At 40.3% G+C, this 20792-nt stretch overlaps 1 protein-coding gene across 5 annotated transcripts in view; it reads left to right on the forward strand.

Annotated features, from left to right (window-relative positions):
* Positions 1-20792, forward strand: part of LRCH1 (leucine rich repeats and calponin homology domain containing 1) — a 184584-nt gene that overhangs the window by 101779 nt on the left and 62013 nt on the right. For all 5 annotated transcript variants that reach the window (XM_079136983.1, XM_079136986.1, XM_079136985.1 and 2 more), the window contains exons 3-4: positions 7371-7497; positions 16584-16689. In XM_079136983.1, the coding sequence (XP_078993109.1) occupies positions 7371-7497; positions 16584-16689 (233 nt within the window). The remainder of the gene's footprint in view (positions 1-7370; positions 7498-16583; positions 16690-20792) is intronic.

The raw sequence follows: 20792 nt of genomic DNA on the forward strand, positions 1-20792 counted from the left end.
CCTTTCTTGGCTTTGGTCACATACTATCCTAGTCACTTATCTGCCTCTTTGTTTCTTTTCTGTTCCTGGATGTTCTTTGTCTTCCTGCACCTCAATTTGGAGTGGTTGAAAGCTTTGATCCTTAAATCTTCTTTCAGACCTCATGCCTTGTGGATCTTAAATTTATTCCTCATCCCTTTGACTTATTTGAATGCCAGCCCTCAGTCCCCCCTTGCCTAACATTCTTTCTTAGATGTCCAGTTGACGTCTTAGAATTCCAAAAGAGCATATCTTGAACTCATGTTTCTGTTTCTGCTTCTCCTGTTTTTGTCTAGAAATCCCAGTTTGATCCCTTAAATTATTTTTGACCACTTTCTTCTATCCCTTTTTGCATAAATCCACCATTAGTTTTTAGTCCAGCTTCTGCATTACCTCTTGCTGGGAATTCTCTGCCCTCCTCCTGCTGTTTTCCTGGTTCACCCACACTTTTTATTCCAGAGAAAATGAGGAAAGTTTGTGTCGTATGAATGGGAGACCACAGACTTTGGTCTGAAGCTCACTTACCTGGTTTTAAACCTGTAGCACAGAGCAACTCACTAGTCAGCCACCACAGAGCAAATTATTGGAATTCTCTGAACAGTGTCAGTGTTGTGCCTTGACAGTATGGAGTATTAACATGTTATGGATTGTTGTGAATATAAATAAAATATTTGTTTGAATGCCAGCCCAGTGCCTTATGTATAGTAAGTACTCAAGAAATGTTTGTTAAATTGTTGAATCAAGTTTTGTTATATGTTACATATGCAGATACAATATGGGGTAAGAAAAATTGTGGTAAAAGATTCTGTATCTGAGTAAAGTAAGTGAGTCCTGTGGTACTGGTGAAGAGAATGTGCTCTGGGTATGTAAAAATATCAAAGCAGTTAAGAAGAACATAGTAGCTGTTACATGATAGAAGCTCTCTGAGGAGTCCCCTCCTTGGAAGGATAAGTAAGAAGAAGAAGATGGACATGCTAATGTTCATGCAGGTGAATCTACATTATGTCTTCAAAAATTCCTGGAAAAAGATGGACAGGCACTTGGGTTCAAATGGTTAGCAATAATATTCAGGCATCTTAATTTTTGTTACAAATATTTTTAACTCAGCGTTCCTGGGTAAAAATTGATCTGAGTAGTCTGTGTTCATTTAAGTCAGTCTCAATATCCCACATTTTTTTTTTGGTGGGGGAAAAAGGTTGCAATAAAAAATAAACATGTGCATATATATATTTTATATATATATAATATATATATATATACACACACACATTTTCCCCCTTAACTTTGATAGGCTGGTATGGAAAAAGAAGGTAGGGGTAACTTCCTGGTAACAGGAAGAATCTATTCTGCCTGGAACAAAGGTCCAAAAAGTGGGAGTAGTCACCAGTGCCAAGACAATCTTTCTCAGCCACTTAGGGCTGGTATCCTGTGTGCCAGCACCATCGTTGAAGACAGTGGTACTTCTCTGGATATGGGGCTCAGCTGCCACAGTCTTAACACTTAAAACCCCAAACTTACATTGTTGTCTTCTAAGCAGTTTGATAAATTAATATTCCTGCTGGCATTGCATGTTTTCTTTGAACATCGCCTTGATTTTTAAGCATTTTAAATGAAGAAATTTTAAGTAAGAGTTTGTAGAGTACCACATAGGCCTGGTCCTTTTGAAATTAAAGTATTCTTAGAAGAAATGAAGGAAAGTAACTGAGATGTAGCAAGTTATCAGTAATAGTCCTTTGAAATATAACCATAGACATTGGTGGCAATGGTTGCCAGCTGTTAGGCATGCTGAAAACTGAAATATTTTAAGTAATCACTTATTTTTACTCAAGAGGAGACCAATAGGCTGTTACTGTGGGGAAACAGTTTAGTTGCAGTAGCCAAATATGGTGAGGGTGTGCACAGAAAAAAATGCAGTGGGACAGCTGTTGCAGAGATCTGCCCGTGTTCCCTGTGGCCTCACTCTTTGTCGCTGGCTTGTCTTAGAGTTCTCATTTCTAGTCCTTTATTTTCTCAAAACAGCGTGTACATGCGTGGAGAGCGAACTTGTTTGGGGTGGCTTTTGAGAACTGATCATGATTCAGTTGAAACAATGGGACTATGTTTATAGTTTTGGAACATTTTAAGTTTCCCAGTGGCTGTCACACTGGGGCTGTAGTTAGTTTACTTGCTGTCACAGTTAAATTTGGGCTCTGAGTCTCAGTGCGGCCATATATTCTCAATGAAATCTCTGCTGTGGGACTGAGAGTGCAGCATAATGGTTGGAGTGCATGCTTAGTGTACAGGAATCCCGCAATTCAAGGCCAAGCACCAAATAACAACAACAATAACTTAAAAATAAAATTCAGGGGGCTGGGGTCATGGCTCAGTGGTAGAGCACTTGCTTGGCATATGTGAAGCCCTGGGTTCGATCCTCAATACCACATATAAATAAATAAATAAATAAATAAATAAATAAATAAATTTGTAAAATAAAGGTTCATTGGCAAGTAAAAAATAAAATTCAGTGTTAAAAACATGTATAAAATATTACTTTTCAGTTGTGCAGTGAAGCATAAAGATAGTCTCAATTTGATTTTCACTTAGTAACATAAAATTACAGTGGACCAAAATGTCACCAGGCCATGAAAGCAAAGCTGTTGTCCTTGGTGGCAGTTATTGTCTCAGTCACACAAAGATGGTGGGAATGGAGGGGGAGGGCTGGCATGGGAGGGAAGTGCTCGGTCATTAGGGGAAACAAGGGTGAGACATTTCACAGGGTGGACTTTTCAGAATGGACTAAGCAGGAAAAAGGAACTGGTTCTCTATGGATATTGTTCACTGCTCTGTGTGTGTGTGTATGGGGACAGCTAACAGGTGTCATATGCAAAACAGTAAAAGAAGTTACTCTGCTTTTAATGAAAGGTAAATAGGGTGTGCACAAAATAACATAAAAACAAAAATAGCTGAAGGAGCCAGTGGAAGGGGAAACTGACTTGGCCCAAGTGAGATTAACTGCTGTTTACTGTAGGTCAGATGGCAAGCAGAGACTCAACCAAACAAAACAGTGACTACTACATGTGGTCAGTGTTAGTTCCCTTCTCTCTGCTGGGTGAGCCAAGCGTCCTGGCTGAGGGACTTGTGCCCTGCTTTCCCTGTGGCCCTGTGTCCTCGGGGTTTTTTGAAGGTTAATGACCCCATGTCCTTATGTCTGTTACTGTTTGTTGAAAACCAAGTAGTAAATAGAGATGGCGACTCCTGGGTATTCTCATGTTCTTAGAGAAACGATGGGATCCTGGAATTAGAGAAGTCAGAAGGGAAACAATCATATGATTATGTGTATATTCTAGTCTTGGTTATCCAGATCGGAAATTGGTATTTTGCTTGTTTTGGCCTGAAAGGTTATATCCCAGCCTGGTTCTCCCCAGCATGTCTTTGAGCAGTCATCTTTATTTTTAATTGGTAGATATTTTCAATGAGTGAAACATGAATCTATATTTTAAAAGTAACTGAAATTTCAGCAATTAGGAAGTGTCATAAAAAAATTAGTAAATGAAATGAAGCTAAGCACACGCATGCTCTTCTGGGTCACGTTTCTAGTACCTTGCCATGTTATTGGTTGGGGATGGATGGCTCAGTCTGTATCTAGTATTGGAGTAAGCACTTTTGTATCCATAATTTCACATTAAGTAAGTCTTATTATCTGTTCTCTAGCCAACAAATCCAAAGAGATTAAATGTCTTGCTCACAGTCAGAAAGGTGATTTATAGCAAAGGTGGAATTTGAACCCAGGACTTCTGATTCCATAACTGGAGTCCTTTCTGTGATACCATGCAGCCAGTGGAGTAGGTGAATCTGTTACAGAAATTTTTCTACAAATTATTTTCTAAGTGAATTTTACATTCCATTAAATAAAAATAAAGAGGTACGTTCTTGTAGAATTTTTTTAAAATGTATTGTATCCTGATAATAAAATCATATATAATAATATAGCACATCTCTATCTTTACACATTTTAAGGAAAATAAGCATTTGATAAGCCACTAATAAAAAATGTCAGATACTAACATTGAGTCTCAAAATATAAATGTTAATAAGTGCCATCGATAAAACACATTAAAATAAACTCTTAAGGTCAAACGATAAAAAGTGACTTACCTTGTAAATGTATTAATTCCAGAGTTAAGTGAGGGACACTGATACTTGAATTTAAGAGACCAAAATGTTTAGTTAGGTGACCAAAAATGTTTAGTTACGTCGAGCTACCTCATTGCATCTTGAGATGAGGAAATAGACAAATGTAGCTGGGAACCATTCCACTGACAAAGGTGGAAGACAAAGCCTTAAGCAGTGAACATGGATCCAGTAAAGGCCCCTCCACTCCCCTTTCCTACCCAGCTCAGCCTCTGCCCAGACAGGGCAGGTTCCAGTGTCAGCAAGAGTAGATGGGCAGGCTCCTCCCTGGTGAGGGCAAAAAATCTCAGGCCACCATGACCAAATCTGTAATTTATACTTCTAAACGAATAGCCTTTTTTTTTTTTTTTCCTACAAATTTCCTCTTTTGTAATGAGTGAGTGAAAATTTAAAATAAATAAATGTTGCTTTTCGATGTGACTCAAGGCAAGTTTGAAAATAAATACTGACCGTTACCTTATCAGATGCTATATGGCCTTATTTTTAAACGTTCTTTCTGCGTAGGGTCTGTTTATAGCAGAAGCCTACAGGAGACAAGTGGGGGTAGGAAAGTAGATTGCGGCCCGAGGCACTTATTTGCTTGAGAAAAATTGCTGCCAGATGAGTGGTTTCAGAAAGCAAAGGCTGCTGATGTGGTCTGGAGTGGGTTCAGGATTAAAGGGAATGCAGTTTCTCCTCTCCATTATAAATATTCACTGGAGAACTGATGGGTTTTGTATGCATCTGTATTTCCTTTTTCTATTAGGGAAGTTGCAAGAAATACAGGAACATCCTGTGATAAAATAGATGAAGTAGAGGCTGAGGGAACAGATGGATGAGGTGGAAGGAGTCTGCCCCAGGTCTAGGGCATCTTGTGTTATGATGAAATTCTTGGCGTGGTGGGTTTGCTAGGTCCACAGGTAATTAATTAACTCGGTGTCTAGGAGGACACCAGTTTGGGGCACCAGTGGGAGAGACACTGCGCCTGCGCCTTCAGCAGCTTTTCATGTAAATAGCACTCATTCCCATGAAAGAGACCACAGGCTGAATTTTTATTTTATTAAATTAGTGTCCACCCTGGAAGAATTCCAGAAAGAATAAGCCTGAGTGAGTAGAGCTGTTGTTTGTTGCATTGCCTCGACTGCTATGATGAATGACTCTCCCAATCCCAGATCTGCTAATCCGATTAAATGCCTGCATCAAGGGAATGAGCCTGGGAATAGTTGCATGCTGCATTTCCAAGCAAAAAAAGCAGAAGGAATTTCTCAACCTGTAGTTGTTAATCCTGTAGTAACAGGAATGTAGAAATTTCTGAAAATACTAATCTCCGTTCCCATGATCCACTCTTTAGGAGGAAATTTAAATATGGCTCCAAAGATAATAGAATGGCCTTGATAAATTAACATTTTCATTTGCCAGTCCTCATTTTGTGAAATGGTATATTTGTAACTATTTTATAGCCACAAATTATATTTTGGATTGTTTACTTGCTGTCTTTTAATAAACTGAGCTCTCTTCTCCAGAGCTCGTACCTACAGGGCCTTATTCTGGCACCTGAAAGCCCTATCAGCCGAGTACCAGAAAGAGCCCTCATCCAGCCAAAAAAGTCCCACTGGGTCCCCACAGGCTAGAGAGGACAGCAGAAAGGGTGTGAAAAGACAGAGTGGCAGAATGGTGGCCCCAGTGCCCCCTCCACTGCTCCCAGTGACCAGGAGAATGTCAGTGGAGCCCAGCAACGAGGGAAGTGAAGAACCAGCTGGTCCTTCCAGTGCCAGGAAGCCCCAGGAGGACTCTCAGTCTCCTCCCTCCCTCTGCTAGGCTTTTATGGAGAAAGCTCTTCTCCTTCCAGAAATAGCTTTTATTTTTGTTTGTTTGTTCGTTTGTTTTTATCTGGGCAATGGAGTGAAGATATGGCTATACCATTTCTTCCCCAAAACTAAATATCTGGATATTGGGTACCTGGAATAGGAGTGATATTTGGGTGTTGGCAGAAGGCCCAGATTAGAATGGATCTTTTTTATAATTCAGCCCCTGCATTTTCTGAACCCATTAGTTAGACATGCCTTTAGGTTAAGCGTCCATACAGAGAAGTGCTCACAAAATATACATCACAGTGAGTTTTCTCAAACAGATGGACCCATGCAACAAATATCTGATTGTATTTATCTTATGAAGATGTTTCTTTGCTGGTTACAAAAGCTCTTGTAGGAATTTTGTAAAAGACAGCAAAATATACTAAAGGAAAGAGACTACCTACTGTACTCATACCCCAAAATGACCACTGGTAATATATAGGTGTGTTTCTAATCTGTCTCTCCTCTTTACACATAAACAGATATGCATCCCAATAAACACGCATGCACACAAACACACAGACACACACACACACACACACACAGAGGATACAACCATTTGAAACTTTATGCATGTGTGCACAAATACAAAGAAGTTTTAAATAATTGCAGCCACAAGATGTACAGATTTTTAGGTGTTTCACTGGGTGGCATTGCTTCATCAGCAGAATGGCAGGGAAAATAAGTCAGGAAAACTGAGAATTTTCTTTTCTTGGTAGCTGGGAAAAGGACTTGGTATGGGGAAGAGATTGAAAAAAGTGACTTACACACAAATATGGATGATTTTCTATATTGCATTGATCCAATATCTTTGCATCTCTTAGAACTGGCCATTATAAATATTTATAACTGACTCAAAATAATTGTACACATTTGGTGGATACGGTGTGATAATTCAGTACATGTAAGTAATGTATAATGAGCAAATCAAAGCAGTTAGTGTTTCCCCTCTTTAAAAGTTTGTCATTTCTTTGCATTCAAAACCTTTGAACTCTTCGTTCTAGTTATTTTGAAATATAAAATACATTATTGTAAACTCTAGTCACCTTACTGTGCTATATATAGAACACTGGAATTTATCCTTCCTATGTAAGTTCATTTTTGTACTTGTTATCCAATCTGTTTCTTTCCACCACCACCCCCCCCCATTCTTTTTTAAAAAATGCATTTCATTTTCTTCTGTATTTGTAATTTGAGTAATTATGGACACAGAAAATGTATTGGACTTTTTGTATTTGGAAAAATATCTTCTCAGATCACTTCTTTTTCTTTTCTTGTTAAAAGTGTGTTCACAGATAGTATGAAGTGGCCTTTCTGTTTATGTGTGTTTCTGTTGTATTGTCTTTACAGTCGAAATCAGCTGTCTGCCCTGCCTGCCTGCCTGTGTGGTCTGCCTCTCAAAGTCTTAATCGCAAGTAACAACAAACTTGGATCACTACCAGAAGAGATAGGTCAGCTCAAACAGTTAATGGAGTTGGTATGTTACTGATTTCTAAGATGCTCTTTTTGTTTGTTGACTGATCATGACCTGTCAGGGTGTTCAGAAAGACTTTTTGCTATAGTTGAGTAAGGAGAAGCTTCTATTAGTTCATTTCCCATTGCTATAACAAAATAACCAAGATGGGACACTTTATAAAGAAAAGAAGTTTATTTAGCTCCCAGTTTCAGGGGCGGAAAGGTCAAGATCAGGCATCCTCATGCACTCTGCCTCTGGTGAGGGACCTCTCAGCTGCATCACAACACAGCTGGTGGCATCATGGTGGGAGCAAATGCCAGAGGGACAGGTCTCATGGTGACATGAGAAACTGGAGAGCAGGGAGGGGCCACTCTTGCTTTTCATAGCAGCTTCTCATGGGAGTTTATCGGGATCTCAGGAGAACCATGTCACTCCCTTCTGACAGCAGTGCCCCTGGTGACCTTACCACCTCCCAGTAGACTCCACCTCTTATACGTTCCACCACCTCTCGATACCACCACACTGGGGACTAAGCATCGAACACACCACATCCACAAGACACTAAGTGGAGCAACATGACACTAGCAGCTGTGGCTTTGCTGTGACACAGTTCCTGAAATTTATAAGTTTCCTGTAGTTTATAGTTCCTGAAGTTTGCAGAATTAATAGTTCCTGAGGTTGATAGGTTATCACATTGTAGTTTTTTTTTTTTTCAGATTATATATAAATTATGAAAAATGATGGCTAATCCAAAGAAATAATCTGCAAATAAGTTTGTAGGTCACAATATATGAAGGCATATAATTAAGTCAGAAAGAACAGGGTTCTTCACTCGAGCTGCTGGTTTCAGGGCTGCCCTGAGCTTTTCTTAGGTCCCTGTCCTGAGCCCTGCTCTGGCGAGGTGCCCTGCGTCTTAGTTACCGTGCTGTCTTCTCTCAGGTCTTGTGACTTTTCCCCACCAGCACTAACTCTTGGCCCCTGGAATTCTCAGATGTTAACTCCATAGGTGATTGTAAAAGCTACGTAGTCCAAGCACTTGACCCCTTGATCAAATGATGAAACCCAGATCAGAGTAACAGCAACGTGTGGAAGGTCACCCTTGCTAAGTGGTCACCTAAGCTGAAATACCTTTGCCAAACACCGTCCAGTGGAAAAGTAAACAGCAGATGGAATTTTAAATGTACCGGTGACCACATTTTAAAAAGTAAAAAGAAGCAAGTTAATTTGAATAGTATTTTATTTGACTCCACATAGACAAAATATTACTACTTTGTGTTACACAAATCAAACATACTGAGATGTTTTATTTATTTTTTAACACCAAGGCTTTGAAATCCGGGATGCATTTTACACTGACAGCACATCGCAGAGTGAACAGCCACATTTCTGGTGCCCAGTAACCACCAGGCATGACCAGAGATGGCTCTGTTCAAGCCTGCAGTTCCCTCTCTGCCGCCCTCTGTGTCTGAGCAAGTGTGCTCTTTGTAAAAAGCATTTATTTGTGAAGTAGCCGAAAGTTAATAAGTTGACATTATTTAACCACAAGGAATGACTGGCCTTGGTTAAGGTCACAGACTAAAAAAAGATTATTTTCCATCCATTCTCATTTATCTTTGATATCTGCTTAAAATAGTAGTGTTACTATAGGTTACCATGTCAGATTATTTTTAGTTATCAATTGGAACAAAAAAATCCCCTGCAGAGCTTAAAGCAATTCTTGAATTACAGCAGGAAACTTTTGCTTTGTAGTCATATATTACCAATTTATTAACAGAATCATGAGCTCTCCACGCAGGGCAGAATGTTTGAGTTCAGTGCTCCCCATGCTGAGGAAGTGACCCAGTTTATCCTTCTCTCAGCATTGTGTGTTATTTTGGAAAAAGATGTTTTTTAATTCTACATCAGAGTCAGAGTACCTCAAACTGAGTTTGTAAACTCTTTTCTTCCAAGTGTGGATGAACATTCAAGTGAACATCCACTTGAAAAACCAAACCAGAATACCTTGCCATCTACAGGAAAAGAGTTGTCCTTTCTTACTTGGGCAGGGAATAAAATTGGAGAACATTATCTTACCTTTTTAGTTATATCACAGTTACGTAAGAATCTTAAAACAAAAAGCATTCCCAGTACAGTCAAGTCTTGTCCAGCCATTTGATGTTGTCCAGGAAATGTCAAAAAGTGGTCATTCTCTTCCCATGAAGAAGCCACCCAGGAGATGTCCTTCTTGAACCAAGAAGATTGGCCAGGTGGTGTGTCCACATTGCTGTGGGTGCAAATCTTGTGGAATCTTAGCTTTCTGGAGCTGGTTCTTTGAGGGTCATTTCTGATGGGAATAATGTACAACTTTCTGACCTTGGCCACTCCAAATGACTTCTTACCTGCTCTCATCTTATGAATGTAGTGTACGTTTGTGTTGCTTTGTGAGCCTGTTTCTACGTCTGCTTTCTGTAAGGGGAGGAGGTAAAGTGCTAACATGTACTGAGTACCTCCTTATTTTAGTTAGTCTGCTAGGACATGACTTGGAATAGTTCATAGAATCTTGAAAGTAACCCAGCAAGGCCTGTATCATTTTTACATTTCTTAGACAAATTGTCAGTTTTGAAATTATGTACCCAAAGCTATGTGGCGACCTGGGGTCAGAAGCAGGTTTGTCTGGTTGAAGTTCATACCACAGAGCTGGGGACGTAGCTTCATGGTAGAATATTTGCCTAATGTGTGTGAGGCCCTGGGTTCATTCCCCAGGACTGCAAAAAGTAAAGATAAAAAAAGGTCCTCAACACAGTGCAGCCACTGTCACCTTAGCTAGGCTGCAAGCAGTTGGTGATTTCTTCCCGTGGAGTCCATAGTAATGGCACCTGTGCTGGAAAGTTTTCTTACTGTGGAATCAAGTCAGGTAGGGTCTATAGTTTTATCCCATGTTGACTAAATTTTATTTTACCTGCCCAATCCTTCTGAACATATTGGAAACCTGGCTCTTACGGAGGAATCTAGGAGAAGGATGAGATGTTTGGTGAGAGGTGCTGTCTCAATGCCACAGGTTGTAGGTAACAGACAGCTGTGAAGACCAGCACACTAAGTCAGAGCACAGTAAAACTGAGAACATTTTGTGGGGCGCTTGCCAGAGATCGAGGAGTTTTTTCATTGGTTTTATGTGAAGTCCATAAGGGCTCCAACCATTGTTTGGATTTTCTCAGTTCGCAGTGTGTGAAAATCCTGTCTTTTAGCTCTGACCTTCACGTAAGAGAACAAAATGTCACTGATTTAGAAACCTACTTTGACAACCAAAAGCTCAGAAGACCTGGCTCAAGTGATAATGAGTTGGAAGGTGTTTCCTGGCCCTCAACAGACACACTATTTGTTATTCACTTTTCATGAAATATTTGGTAGTGTGGGGAATTTGAATTCAAAGATAGATTCTAGACCCATCAGGTATTGAGCAGCTTCTGAGGAAAATCTTCTTGATTATTTTTATGCATAACATCCCAAACTCTGTGGCATGTAATGGAGAGGTAAACGCAGGTGTCCTCCATAACCACTTGGCCATTCCTGATCCCTCGGATGCCTCCTAACATCTGTGATTCCTGTGGGACAGTAGGAAACCTGGGGCTTGCTAGGAACAGGAGCAGGGTGGAGCCTGGGTTTGTGGGTGTGGGGAGGGGTGTGAAGTAGAGTTTTATACTGGAGAGAGGTGCTGGTATTGAGATGGTTTATCAGACTAGAGGTTGCTGGAAGGTGGTTTATGTTTAAACAAACACTTTGATTTTTCTTCTTTTTTAAAGTTCTTTTTTTTTTTCCTTCGAAAATGCCCACCTGGAAAATAAAATTATCAATATTTGAAAAAAGAGCCATACTCATTTTCAACAACTTACTGTTTTGACCAATGCGTTCTTTTTTTCTTGTTTGTTCTATTGAGTTACAGGTGACAGCAGAAGGCATTTTGATTCATGGTTCACAAATGGAGTGCAACTTCTCATTTCTATGGTTGTCCATGATGTAGTCACACCATTTGTGTGATCATACATTTACATAGGGTAATGATGTTTGTTACATTCCACTCTCTTTTCTTCCTCCCATCTCTTCCCCTCTCCTCATTTCCCTCTACACAATCCAAAGTTCCTCAATTCTTCCCTTACCCCCCACTTTTTAAAATTCTGACCTCCAAGCAATAAGTTTTTCTTTTTTCATTGCTACAAAACCAAAGTATCTGTGTTTCAACCAAAGTCTTTTCATTATTTCTGCTATCATAAATGGGTCTTCCTGATGTTCAGAGCTCACCTTTTACAGAAAAGGTGAGTGATACCTAACGTTGCACACGAAGCCACACTGAGGGGATTTCTATGGAGGGACATGGATACATGATGGGAGGCGAGTTGTTAGTAGCCTGCATTTCCTGTCAGAGTATTGTATTCCATCAATTAAATGGAATCATCAGAATTTATTACAAAAATTCTACTTAGGCTAGTAGCGCACCAAGTTTTTAAAAATCTGAATGTCAGAGCAAGGTTGCTTATGAGAGACCACCTGCAACTCCACACTGTGGCCTGGGTTCCCCAGACTCTGCTGTAACCAAGATCATCTTGACACAGTGTTTATGATGGTTTTCGTTAGATGTCCCTGCTTTAAAAACACTTCTAGTCTTTTTTGAAATTTTGTTTTCTCTAAGTGAGCATTGCCTATCTTAATAATCCCTGAATTAATGCTGTTATTATAAATCCTTCTCATTTTGCATTCTGAAGGTAGATTAGCAATTTGTACTTAGTAACAAAAGTGTATTACTCTCCAACCCGTACTTACCACTTCTAGAGACTTCCATTATTGTGATGAGGAGAGAATCTTGATTTCCAAAGTCTTTTCTTTTGGTTGTTTTAAAATATGTTGTTCAAACCAGTAATTAAGTAGAGTTTGAATCTTAGTTAGAATTTTCTATTTTTTTTTAATGAGAATAACAAAGTTGGACAGACTGGTCCATGAAAAACTTAAGCTTGAGTATTGATATTATTGATAATTAGATTTATTTTCTCTATCAAAAAGTATAAAATTGATAAATATAACATGTTCATGATTCTTTTTGATCTACTTGTTTATTGGTAATGTGGTAACATTAAATATGTGGTAATATTATTTCACAGAAGCTTGGAATAATTGTTCTCCAAAGACATAGCTTAGGTGTAATAGAAAATTCAAAAGTAATTCATTTGATTATTAAGTGAGCAAGCCTGGAATTTATAACATGACAAATACTAACTGCAGAAGTGTGAGGCATTAGCATTGTTTACTTTTAAAATTTATTCTCCTAAATATTATCTTCTTCAAATAATCAAGATAAAAATCTGTACCTTGTCCTCGACTAAATTTGGATAAAAATGTTCTAGAGAATGGGACCATTCTAGAAATATTGCTTGCATATTTTCAAAACTGTACTCTTATCCCCAGACACCTAGACTATTATCTCCTCTTTCTTCCTCCTCCTCCAGCTAATTAAGACATAATTACCCATGGGGTATTATTTTTGCGATGAAATTCATAATCTCTTTAAAATTTGACAAGGTTCAATGACTTGTGGGGATTAGAGTTTTGCGCTGTTTTCTGCAATATTGATTGTACAATGATGCAAAGTCTCTGTCTCCCTTGTGGGCTGGATCTGCCAGGACAATGCCCCCCCATTATTTTGTCAGCGGAGGAAGTAACCAAGAATGCAGAGCACTATTAAAATAATCTGGCTTTTACCCTGTATCCTTCAACATGTGAATAGACAAGTGGACTTTGTGTTTCAAATTGTCTACAGATGTCCTATCTTATAGATGGAAAATTTTGTTTTTATTGTTATGTGAAGTGTGTAAGTCTATTGAATAACTCTTTTCTATGCTGGTGAGTATTTAAATATAAGTGAGAGAAGTTGATTTTCTTTGATAAGGCCATTATGTTAGAAATATGTTGGAAAACATTAGCTTACATTTAGAGAGATGGCTTACCTTGATTTCATGGTCAACCCAGGAATGGCCAGTGAAGGGCAAGGTGTATATACATACATATATGTATAGTTCATGCTAAAAAATGGAATAAGTGTGAGTTTCGTGTCAGGAGATTTCATGCTGTGAATATGCTGTGTAGGTTATCTTTTTGCTTTCCTCTTTATGCTGCATTTTTCTGGGAGAAAAATGGTGCCCTTGAAACCTCTGAAAATTGGCAGTTTCACATTCAAAAATCTATGGTTTCCATGATCTGTAAAGAGTCTTTCTCCTGCTGTCATTCATAAAACTTAATTTTTTAAAAAACTTATTTTAGAGTCCAATAACATAAATTCTCTCTACAAATGGAAAACGATTCCACCTAATTCTTCCCAACAATCCTCACCTCCACCACCAGCACCATCACCCAAGTGACAGGCCAGGCCAGGAGTGGAGCAGAACGATTTGCTGTCATGTGTTTCTGGGGCTTGCCTGTGTTCCACTGGTGTCTTTTAAAATAGGATGGATTGGTGGCTCTTGCTTATTTCTTGTTTAGTTTAGGCAAAGAAAGATACAGCTTTCAATGAAGACTGGTTGTTGACCTCTGTGATAATTCAGTGCCAACTTCTGATTCCATTCTGGCTTCCCCTGATGTTTTTGTCTCTTTTTAGGTGTGCTCAGGGAGTTCTGTTGTTTTAAACACTAGGAGTGTTTTTCTTAAAATTTTGTGTGACTTCCCTGGACCAGGAGCAATGCAGCAGCTTGGGGGTGATGCTCCTAGTCTTTTTTGAAATATTGTTTTCTCTAAGTGAGCATTGCCTATCCTAATAATCCCTGGATTAATTCTGTTATTATAAATCCTTCTTATTTTGCATTCTGAAGGTAATTAGCAATTTGTACACCACATTTTCTAACCTGTCTCATCCTACCTCTCTGCTCCAGCAGCTGAGGACAGAAAACTACAGTGGGTTGACTATATCCTGTTCACTCGGGCTTCTGGGCTACAATATCATTCTCTTTTTAGTAGTGGCAATATTATTCCTTCTTATCCATTGAGCATGATGACGCTGACAGGCACCTGAGGATTTTTAAATGAAATAGTTAAGAGGGTGGGGGTCCACTGACAGTGTATAGTTCTGGTCTAACAGGGGTCCCGGGGCTTCAGGGAATTTGTCAGTGATGAGTTAACTTCATCTGAATGAAAGCAAAATGGATTTTTGGTACACGGGCCTTGGTCCTTTTGAAGGTGAGTGGGGTTGGGTTGTAGGTTCCAACGTAAAGTGGAATATAAGAACGTGGTCTTATGGAGAGCATTTACAACTTGACTCTCTCTTTGGATATCTCTGATATCAAGTAGGGCCTTCTTGGAATTTAAGTGAGTATGTTGGAGCATCCCGGGCACCCAGCCACAAGGGAAAAGGAGTCACAGTATCGTGAAGTCTCAGCATAAATGAATTTCAGAGGTTCGTTCAGCATTCATTGGTCACTGCTTTGTGCCGGGCACTCTGCTAGATACCAGGAAGACAGAGTGAAAATGACACCATCTTTCTCTGCTAGGATCTCACAGGCTTAAAGGGGAAGGCAAGCATGTAAGCCAGCAAATGACAATAACACACACTCTGTGGGACCTGAGAGGGAAGGGTGGGCCATCTTTCAGTCGTTGGATCAGAGTGACCTGACTGAGGGGAGGGGAACCTCATGGATGGTTTCAAAGAGGAGGTTGAGACTTGAATTAGTTCTTAAAAGATGAGTAGGTGGGACTAGATGACATTATTGTGGATGGGGACATCAGGCAGGGAAAGAGTATGAATAAGTTGGGGGACCACTAAATTGTGGCACACACTGAAGACTGCAAGTTGGGATCCCATGGCTTGAGTGTAGGATGCATGGAGGAACTGACAGACCCATTGTAGATGCTGGAACATTCTGCAGGTATCTAAGCTGGTGAACACCATAATGAGATACCTGCCCTGGCAGCTCTGTGAAGGATGGATCCGAGGAGGAGAGTGATGCTTGGAAACCCATCAGGAGATCATAGTGCTGTCCAGACTGAAGGAGGAGCAGTGGTGGGGGAGGGGAGAAGCGCAGCACGGGATCAGTGAGCTAATAAGGATATGTAAGACTATCACGTCATGGCCTCCATTTTATGTGTGTCAAGACGTGGTTCCATTAAAGATGAATAAGGCATTAGTCTTCTCAAGCAAAGAGGACAAAATCCGCCTACCCACAGTCTTGCTCATGAGCTGCGAGGTCACCAGCCATCTGGTAAGAACCCTATTTTAAATAAATAAGCACCCAGACAGTAAGTCCATGTTTTAGTCAGCCTTTTCCCTGCTGCAACTAAACGATCTGACCAGAACAATTATAGAGGAGGAAAAGTTTATTTAAGGGCTCACGGTTTCAGAGGTCTTAGTCCATAGAAAGCCTGCTCCACTCCTTGGGGCACCATGGCAGAACATCATGGAGAAAGAGTGTGGCAGAGGGAACCAGCTCACTTGGTGATCAGGAAGCACAGAGAGACTCACTCTCCAGATACAAATATATACTCCATAGCCACACCTCCAATGAACCACTTCCTCCTCCAGGACACCCCATCTGCCTGCAGTTACCACTCAGTTAATCCCATGAGGGATAATCTACTGATTAGGTTAAGACTGTAACCAATCATTTCTTCTCCAAATCCTCTTGAATCATCTCACATGTCAGCATTTGGAAGACACCACATCTAAACCATAACAACCCACATTCCTGAACTTGAGGGTTTGGTAAGATAGGAGGTGTTGTACCTAACCCTGGGCCCGTCCTTCACGGATGGCACTTATAGGCCCTGGGCCACTGAGCCCCATTTTCCTGATCTGTAAATATTAGGCTAGTAATACTGTCACGTGGGTTTGTCATGAGAATGAAATGGAAGCATGTGGCAGAAGCAGCTCTGGAGTATTAGCATCCTTCCTTTCTCCCTTTTCCCCTCCCCCTAGGGTGTTTACAGCTAAACTTCTTTTTTCTTCCCTGTGCTGAGTCTGACTTGCTAGGGACCTGGAGACCAGGATAAAAGTGCACCAGTGTAGCTCTTTAAGTTCCCGAAGGCGAATTCACACGCAGTGCTTGATTTCCTGGGAGAAGAGGCGCTGATGGTTTCTCCCCTGGCTTTCCGCGCAGGACGTGAGCTGCAATGAGATCACAGCCCTGCCCCCACAGATAGGCCAGCTCAAATCTCTCCGGGAGCTGAACGTCAGGAGGAATTACCTAAAGGTTTTGCCACCAGGTAAGGATTTTTAAAAAAGGAGGGTAAGGCAAAGAAAATGGGAGACATTTATTGTTTTTCTGGTTTACTTCTCTGAAGAGGGTGGATCTTGTTTTGTGTGTATGCCTATTAATATTAATCATTTGAATTTCACATACAGGTAACAGAAAAGTGATGTGCAAGTTGTAACTTCAATCAAGGGCTATAATAAAAACGTTCCCCTATCTATAGCTGTGGAGGGTGGGGTGGGGGCATATAAATCTGCTAAGGCTGCTGTATAAAGAACCCTAGACTGAGTGGCTTAAATAACAGAAACTTATCTTCTCAATTCTGGAAGTCAAAGTCTAAGATTCTGTGTGTGTCTGAGTCCTAGTCTCTTCTTAACAAGGACACCAGTGGATAAACCCTAATGACCTCATTGAAAGCCCTATCTCCAGATACATTTATAGTCTGATATAGGGTTAGGATTTTGGGGGACTAAGCCAGTCTGTACCAGCAGCAGCATGGATTGTTTTTGGATAGGTGTATGGTCTTCTGGAAAATGAAGCCAACAGTTTAGGGTTCACGCTTAGACCTGAATCCTGCAGAACCCGGCTAGCAGGATTTCTAGCCATGGGGATCTGGGAGACCTGGTTGGGAACCCCCAGTGTTCAGATTGGGTTCTTGGTGACGGTGCTACCCTGAGGGTCAGTGGTAGTTTTATTTTGATTCATTGTACACGAATGGGGTACAACTATCATTTCTCTGGTTGTACACGAAGTAGAATCATACCATTTGCGTAATCATACATGTACATACGTAATGATATTTGTCTCATTCTATTATATTTCCTTTCCCCCACCTTCTCCCCACCCTTGTTTCCCTCTACACAATTCATCCTTCCTCCATTCTTCCCTTACCTCCCCCACCCCACCTTGTTATGTATCATCATCTACTTATCAGACAAATCATTCAGCCTTTGCTTTTTTAGGATTGACTTATTTCACTTAGCATGATATTCTCCAACTCCATCCATTTACCTGCAAATGTCATAATTTTATTCTTATTTATGGCTGAATAATATTCCATTGTGTATATATAATCACAGTTTCTTTATCCATTCATCTTTTAAAGGGTATCTATCAGTGGTAGCTTTGGTGAATTTCACCATGCTGGCTCCATAGCCTTAGTATTGAGACTTGGCTCTCCCTGGCCCCGAGCATGAACAGAGTCCCTCAGATAGTCTTCCTCTGGCAGCTGTGGGCTTCTGCAGTATGTCCCTCCAGTACAGTATGTGAGGGTTCACGTAAAAGATAACAATCATTCAGAACTGTTGTTCCACGAAGAACTTGAACGCAGACCTGTTGTGGGTAGTGGATGTGGATTTCATATTTGGGTTTGGGCCTGGGTCAGGAAGGAATAGATGAGAATCAGAAGGCTGAATTACACATGCTGGTTTTCAAAGATCACCTTGGTTTCCGTAGTTTTAGTTTGAGGACTCCAGACATACCCGATTTCAAACATATACTTAAAAATATATCTGATTGGGCTGGGGTTGTGACTCAGCAGTAGAGCGCTTGCCTAGCATGCATGAGGCCCTGGGTATGATCCTCAGCACCACATAAAAAGTAAAATAAAGGTATTGTGTCCGCCTACAACTAAAACAAAAATTTAGAGGAAAAAAATATATATCTGATTACACGACCAATGTAATTCTACATCATATACAACCACAAGAATGAGAATTTTTATTCCATATATGCATAATATGTCAAAATACATTCTACTGTCATGTGTAACTAATTAGAACAAGTTAGAAAATAAATAAAACAAAAAATTACCTGAAATCAAAAGCAGGAATTGGGAAGTGGTCAGTATCAGCTTCCCCTGACATTAATGCACCAACTTGAGAGCTACCTGATTTTTTACTGTCCTATTTCTGCATCTTGATCTCTGGCTTCAGCAGCCTCATTCTCCAAGGGAAGAAAATAGCTCATGGAATCCTGGAAGAGAACTTGGCAAAATGCATGGTGCTTGGTGGCTGGAAATTCAGGTGCTCACCTGCCACCTCCCACCTTTCTCATGGTGATTTGTATTTTAAAGACGTAGAATTAGAAAAGATCTCAGTGTAAGATTTATTAATTTATTACTTGAGATGAATTCATATGAAAATAGTGATATTTCATTTTGTCAGCATTCAGTCACATTTTTGGAATGTATGAAAGCTTTTCTTGGCTTAGACAAGTTACAAGGGGGAAATTTCTTATTAAGGAGCAAATTTATACACATCCATTTTCACACATGAAAGAAAACTTTCCTTTAAATTTGAGCTCCCACACTCACTGTGAAAGTATCACAAAAAATTGAACTCCAATTTCCAAAAGGAAAAATTAATGACATCATTTTACAGTTGACTGTAATAGTCTAGCGGTGTTCGGGGAAAAAGTGCACCTCCAAAATCTAGGTTTTTGTTTCTCTTGCCACTTCTTATTCTCTCACCTGAGAAGTATTCCCTTCCCTAAAAAGGTCAGTCACAAATTGTTCCACGTTTTATAATTATGTTTTCGCAGTTTTGATAATTTAAAAACAGGCTCAATGCTACACCTTTAGTTTCTTGAAAAATCCTTGTTTAAAAAAAAAACAAAAAAACCGATTTCCTGAATATCAAGTTTCTTTATGCTTCACTCCGGAGAGCTCTGTTGACGACGCAGCATTGGTTGGTAATGCTTTCAGGCAGAGTGCATCAGGAACTGTGCGTGTCACTTACACGGGTGTCCTCTTTGGATACCCCTCCTCATATGCTTTCAATTTGAGGAGGGAAAGAAAAGAGAACTCTGTGGCCTAATTATGCATATCAATTTGTGGTGGTTTTAGACAACTACTACAATGAGGAGACCATATTTTGTTCTTTCTGGGACAAGAATGAACAGAGAGGGCTGAAATAGCCATTCCTTGTCTCTCTTTGCAGTGGAGAGAGAGAAATGGGATTCCTCTTCCTTCTTCTTGTCCTCCCTCCCCTTCCCTCCCCTCCTCTTTCATCCTTTTTCTTCTTTATCTTTCTCTGTTTCTTCGAACCTTTTTTTGGACTGTCTTTGCAGTCCCTCATTTTATTGCTGGGAAACTGTTGGGTTCTGGTCTTCCAAAACTCTACAGAAATTCAGCATTTCCAAATTGAAACTAAAGGAAAGAAAAATCATCATTCTCGAATCATTCCTTTTCAAATTTTCCTGTAAGTTACATCCTGCTATTCCATGAATTTAACCCTCTAGTCTCTCTTTCAGGGTCTGCATTTTAAGTGGCAAAGATCTGGAGTCTCCTTACATTCTGCCACTGATTTGACACCCTAGGTTGGGTGAGCACTTGGCATTGCAGTTGGGAGGAATCTATCTATCATAATCCCCCTGTTTCATAGCATTCTAGAAACTAGAAGAAGAAAGGGCATCTAGTCAGGCGTGGTGGCACACACCTGTCATCTCAGCGACTTTGGATGCTGAAGCAGGAGGATTGCAAGTTCAAAGCCAGCCTCAGCAATTTAGCGAGGCCCTGAGCAGCTTAGTTAGAGCCTATCTTAAAATAAAAAGGTCTGAGGATGTGGCTCAGTGTTGAAGCACCCCGAGTTCAATTCCCAGTACCAACCAAAGCAGTGGGGGGAGGGGGCGGCGCTGCATCTGAATTACCCTTTTCCTTTCACTTCTGTGCTTCCAAGTCCTCCACACTTATCTCTCACTCCACTTCACAACTTACAGCCTCTTCATCCAAACAACCTCCGTGACTAATGTGGCCTCAGGTGCTCTTCCTCCTGTGAGTGGGGTTGAGAGCTGTGTTTGAACAATGAACTGATGAGGACAATACGAAAATACAGATTCCTTGGCTTCCAGCCCAGGGGTCTGGGTTTTAAAAATACACTTTCTGAGTTTTCCTACATAACTCACCTATCATGAACCTGACTCTGGGACCTGGGAGTTGGACACGTTCCTGCCTCCTTTTAAAATTTCACTCCCACCACTTCTTTCCTTAAGACCAAGTCATTCACTAAGGTATGAAAGAAGGAAAGTCCCTTCCACTCCTAGAGCGTGATGCATTCTGGGAAGAAGACACTTCTGACTAGGGGAATCTTTGGTGGTGGAATTTTAAGCAGTATAACC

This window comes from Sciurus vulgaris (assembly GCF_902686455.1).
Source record: "Sciurus vulgaris genome assembly, chromosome: 4".
In the NCBI taxonomy this organism is placed as follows: domain Eukaryota; kingdom Metazoa; phylum Chordata; class Mammalia; order Rodentia; family Sciuridae; genus Sciurus; species Sciurus vulgaris.